Raw genomic sequence first — 6,000 nt, forward strand, 5'->3', positions numbered from 1 at the left:
TTAATGAGGTTGCTTAATTGCTGGTAAATATGTTTTATGAAACAAGTCTGTAGGATAATAACCATAGCAATAAGAATATTTATCTTGTTGAATCTGTAATAGGCACTTTTCCCAGAGCTGTAAATGTTTTAACCTATTTGATGTCCCAAACAATTCTACAAGGGAGGTATTTTCATTTCCAACAAATAAGGCAACTAGGACACATAGATAACTTGCCCAAAGTCTGGCTCGATCTCAGGCTTTTCACATTGCCCCAAAACTTCAAATTATTTGAAAATACATTTTTTAAAAATAACTATTTAAACTATACCTGTTACAGTGATTAAAATGTGCCATTTAGATAGACTTTAATATTTTTTGTGGTACTGAAAAAACTATTTTGAAGAAATTATGAAGTGTGATGCTGTGTGACTATCCTGAAATATAAAATTAGGAGATTTCCCTAATTATTTGTGGTCATAATTACTTGGAGGTTTACACTCAAAAGACTGCTACCAATACACATGGAAAAATTAGCTAAAGCATGTAGGTGTTATTTACAGTATCTATTGACAACCTGGAAAAAGGAATTGATGGAACAGGACTATGAAGCCACAAAAGGTGAAACAGATTTTAAGATAATGAAGACTTGTTGTCAACCCAATACTACCACTTTAAAAGTTAGCTTTATTGAGGTACATTTTGCAACTATCAAAAGTTACCAATTTGATGACAGCTATCCACTTTTGCCAAGTTAATATTCATATTTTTGTAGAGAGTGGTAGTAAGGCTAGACCTGAGATGCTTCTGAGCATCAATACCCTACAAACAATTTCTGTGTAAAACAGCCTCATTGAAATTATTTCACCAGGCAGGAAGTTCAATGGAAAATGCTGACATATATGTAAATAACTTCATGAGGACTACAATTTCTTTGAGAAACACAACTTTTGATACTCATTTAAAGTCAAGTTAAAGGGTATCTATGAATGTTCATTATTTCAACATAAAAGTTATCAAGGCCTACACAAATTTACCTTTGCTAGTACTTCAGGGGAAACCTCTTCATCTGGAGACCATAATTTTCCATTCTTCTCACCTGTTGACTATAGACAATTAAATATATTTAATTCTTAGAAAGAATTTTGAAGTTTCCTTCATTAAGTTTTTCATGCTGAATAATGCAGTGCTCTAGGAATCCTACAGGAAAGTCACCAGGGCTTGAAAAAGAACAAAGTTGGAGGACGTGAGCTTCCTGATTTCAAAACTTACTACAAATCATACACCAGTGGAATGAAACAAAGAATGCAGAAAATCCTCAACTATATGGTTAACTGATTTTTAACAAGGGTGCTGAGACCAATTACTTCAACAAATGGTGCTAGAAAAACTAGACGTCCAAGAGCAAAAAATAAAGATGCATTGTTACCTTATATTCAAAATTAATTCAAAATAGATCAAAGATCTTAATTTAAGAGCTAAAACTATAAAACTCTTAGAAGATATAGGAGAAAATCTTCATGTTGTTTGATTTGGCAAATATCTGACAAGGGTTTAATAGGATATATAAAGAATTCTGAGAACTCAGAAACGATAAACAACCCAATTAAAAGTGTGCAAATGACTTTAAATATCCAAAGATACATAAATGGCCAAAAGCACATGAAAAGAAAAAAAAAAACCCTCTACATTGTTAGAAGGTCTTCACATTGGTTGCCAGCCATGTCTATCAAATCATTAGTGAAACACAAAACAAAACGATGAGATACTACTTTATACCCACTAGAATGGCCATTATCAAAAACACAGAAAAGAGTAAGCATTGGCAAAGCTGTGAAGAAACAACACAAAATGGTATAGACACTATGGAAAACAGTTTGGCAGTCCCTCAAAAAGTACAACATAGAATGACCTTGGGAGCCAGCAATACCATTCCTAGGCATATATCCAAAAAGATTTGAAAACAGGGATGCAAATGTTCATTTCATCATTATTCACCAAAGTCAAAAGGTGGGAAAAAATCCAACTGTCCATCAACAAATGAATAAACAAAATGTAGGCTACACATACAATATTATTCTGGCATAAAATGAATGAACTTCTGATACATAACACAAATGAACCTTGAAATGATTATGCTAGTGAAATACACCAGGCACAAAAGGACAAATATTGTATGATGAGAGGTATCTAGAACAGGCAAATTCAGAGTCAGAAGAAAGTACAACAGAGTTTACCAGAGGCTGTGGGGGTTACTGGTTAATGAATGCAGAGTTTTTGTCTGAGATTAAAAAGTTCTGGAAATAGTGATGACAGTTACACAACAATGTGGGTACATATTTTAGGTGGTGGCTTGGGTCATTTTGGAGAGTTATTTGGCTTTCCTGGGTATTTCCCATGTACACAGGAGGCATACATGGTATTAAACTTTTTTTTTTTTTTTTTTTAGTGTTTATTTATTTTGCGAGAGAGAGCACAAACGAGCAAGGGAGGGGCAGAGAGAGAGGAAGAGAAAGACAGAATCCCAGGTAGGTTCTGTATTATCAGCGTGGAGCCTGACGTGGGGCTTTAACTCATAAACCCCGAGATTATAACCTGAGCTGAAAGCAAGAGTTGGACGCTTAACCAACTGAGCTACCCAGGTGCCCTTCAACTTGTGTTTCTTAAAAAACAAAACAAAACAAAAATACCCACCCAACAACAAAAACAAGAATGCTGGTGTGTATGACGTAAGTGAATTGTACACTTAAAAATAGCAAAATTGCCAAAGTTTAAATCATGCATATTTTACCACATAAACAACAAAAAAGAGCCACCTTAAACTACAATCTATCAACAATCAAGTCATTTAAGAGGGGTCTTAAATTTCACACTGGTTACCAGCCACATCTATCAACAGTGCAAAACACAGCCTGAATGTGTTAAGTGGGAAATGACACTTTGGCTATGTTCTTCTGTCCTTGTCTATTACATCTAAATGGGGGAAGGGAGAGGAAGGAATGCACTAAAATGTCTTTCTTTTTAAGTTTGGATATCGAAGGCTCCAAGACTACTGGATCACGTGGAAGGAATAGGTAAGCTGGATAAAATAGCACTCCCTTGAAAGTCATCAACAATGATCCAGCAGGTAAAACAGACTTGTCTTCATTCAACATTCATTTTTAATTTAGATATACTTGGTACCAAGTGAATTCTTAATCAGGTATGTGTTTCAGGAATCTCTTGGGGAGCCTTTTCAAGCTATACATTCCTGGGTTCCAGCCCGGAGCTAATAAATTAGCATGTGCACACACACACACTGTGAGCACCTACCCACCCACACACTTCAGCAACTAGAACAGAGTATGAGTCTAGTGCCAAAACTGCAATGTAATTATATTCCGAAATGCTAAATACAATTCAAAATGTTAAATACAATTCTACTTATATTTTTAACAACATTTGATAAAATTCTAGCACTCCAGTAAATTGTCCTTCAAATGTTAGGATAACAGCATTTGATTTATATTTTTTACTTAATGATTCATTCATCTCATGTTCTCATTTTTTCTTTCTTAAATGTTAAGTTCTGGTAATAGCTATACTGAAGTCAGGATGTCATTTGGAAATTTAAGTAAATAAATGAGGGAAAACACGCAATAATTTAAAAGGAAAAGAAAATTAAATAGAGAGGCAGAAATGTTTCTGTGATGAAGATATAAATAGTTTTAGTCTCATTATTCTAAATTTAATTAAATTAGAAACTTACCCTGTCATTCATTAGCAGATCTTTCACAATAAAATTTGCTACTACAGATTTCATTGGGGAAGCAAATTGATCTGGTGCTAACATAGAAATGTGGCCCAATGAAACTAATGGAGTTATAAGTTGTTCTGGTACATCAGCATTCAGACTCCTACTGAGTGGCTATAAAAATAAAACAGTCAAAATTACCAATTTTGTTTTATAAATATCTACATTCTATGGAAACAGTAAATGCTCCTGACCCTCCTGAATTTATTGTGCCCAAACAAATCTGTTCTAATGATATGATCAAAAGTAACTTCAGCCATATCAGACACTTGATTCTTATTGTACTTACTGAAATTTAATATGATGAAAGAATGCAGAAAAAAGAAAAAGAAAACAAAAGCCCACGTAAAAGGCAGAAGTAAAAACAAGAACATTTCTGCATCATCAAATCAGCATTATTTTCAAGCCATTTACAACAATAGGCTTGTTATGTTGGTGGATTTCTTATCCTGTGGGGACATTTTAAATGCCCATGGACCATAAAAAATAAGGGTTCAAATGGTTTTGTTGATACTATATCCAATTTACAGAAACAAGAGTACTTTTCCAGTAGTGGGATCAGGCCAAGGATCATACATAAGAAAAGGCAAACAGGATTAATTTTCAGGTAGGGTTGATAGGTACTTTAAACTGGGTGGTTCAAAGTTATCTACTAATACTTTCTGAGGATAAGTGGACCACCGAGCCAATAAAGTGAAAATTAAAATGTTCTAACACAAACACACAAAATATTCTTCTAAATGTAGTATTTGAACATATAATCTGATGTAAAGTTTGTGAATACAGTGCTGGAAAAAGAGTGTCCCTGCTCCCATGGAATATATATACTAGGGTGAAACTAAATAGCCAAAAAAAAATTTACCTTCCATCTTCAACAAACCACACAGCATAAGAATAAAAATCAACATAAACACATCCTATATATATATATATATATATATATATACCTCAAAAATCTGTGCAAGCTGGACTTCTTTATTGGTGAATATGGCATGTATACAATGAACAGCCTGTTTTGCTTGGTGTGGAGTACCTCTCTTTGCTTTCTGATGTAAAATGGGAATTAAGGTCCTGCAAAAAAATAATACCATAATTAAAAAAAAGCCCATATACTACAAGTAGTTCTCCTGGTTGTCTCCTGCTTCCTCTCCCTTAACTGCTTGGATTTTTGCTGGTAGAGAAGCCTCTCTTAATTTTTAAGCTGTACGTATGTATGTATGTGCGTGTGTGTTATATATACGTGTGTATATATATGTGTATATATATATACACACGTATATATGTATGTATATATACGTGTATATATATACACACATATATATACGTGTGTATATATATACACACATATATATACGTGTATATATATATACACACACACACATATGTGTATACACATATATATACACACACACACATGTATATAATCTCTACACCCAATGTGGGGCTCGAACTCACGACCTGAGATCAAGAATCCACCAACTGAGCCAGCCAGAAACCCTGATAAGACTCTGTTAAAAATTACCTCATCTGCAGAAAGGTTTAAAGCTCCTTCTCTATCCCCAACTATAATACAAGAAACGTCTCAAGAAAAAGGCTACTGCAGGAGATAATTTTTATTTTAAAGCCACCTCATGAATATGGAGAAATAAACAAACCACCCTTAATTTATAATCTAAAACTTGCCCCATGTTATATTTTTATATTTACCTTCCAAGTACATATTCCTAATTTCCCACTTCCCTTTCACAATCCCTTCAGTTATTAAAAATAATTTTTTTCATGTTTATTCATTTTTTGAGAGAGAGAGATAGACAGAGGACGAAGTGGGGGCAGAGAGAGAGGGAGACATAGAATCCAAAGCAGGCTCCAGGCTCTGAGCTGTCAGCACAGAGCCCGACACAGCGTGAGAGATCATGACCTGAGCTGAAGTCGGATGCTTAACTGACTGAGCCACCCGGGCGCCCTTCCCCTTCAGTTACTTTATTTTTTTATTTATTTATTTTTTACATTTTATTTATTTTTGAGAAACAGAGTGAGACAAAGCGTGAGCGGGGGAGGGGCAGAGAGAGAACGAGACAGAATCTGAAGCAGGCTCCAGGCTCTGAGCAAGCAGTCAGCACAGAGCCCGATGCGGGGCTCGAACCCACAAACCATGAGATCATGACCTGAGCCGAAGTCGGACGCTCAACCGACTGAGCCACCCAGGCGCCCCCCCCCCCCCCCCCCCC

The 6,000-nt window shown here is 35.2% G+C and overlaps 1 protein-coding gene across 1 annotated transcript in view; it reads right to left on the minus strand.

Annotated features, from left to right (window-relative positions):
* The window catches only part of PDS5A (PDS5 cohesin associated factor A), a 136,580-nt gene that overhangs the window by 37,480 nt on the left and 93,100 nt on the right, over positions 1–6,000 (minus strand). Inside the window, exons 20-22 of the mRNA XM_049631903.1 lie at positions 4,720–4,843; positions 3,728–3,886; positions 1,017–1,085 (exon numbers count right to left, since the gene is read on the minus strand). Coding sequence (XP_049487860.1) covers positions 1,017–1,085; positions 3,728–3,886; positions 4,720–4,843 — 352 coding nt within the window. The remainder of the gene's footprint in view (positions 1–1,016; positions 1,086–3,727; positions 3,887–4,719; positions 4,844–6,000) is intronic.

Source organism: Panthera uncia, chromosome B1 (genome assembly GCF_023721935.1).
Source record: "Panthera uncia isolate 11264 chromosome B1, Puncia_PCG_1.0, whole genome shotgun sequence".
NCBI classification, from domain to species: Eukaryota; Metazoa; Chordata; class Mammalia; order Carnivora; family Felidae; genus Panthera; species Panthera uncia.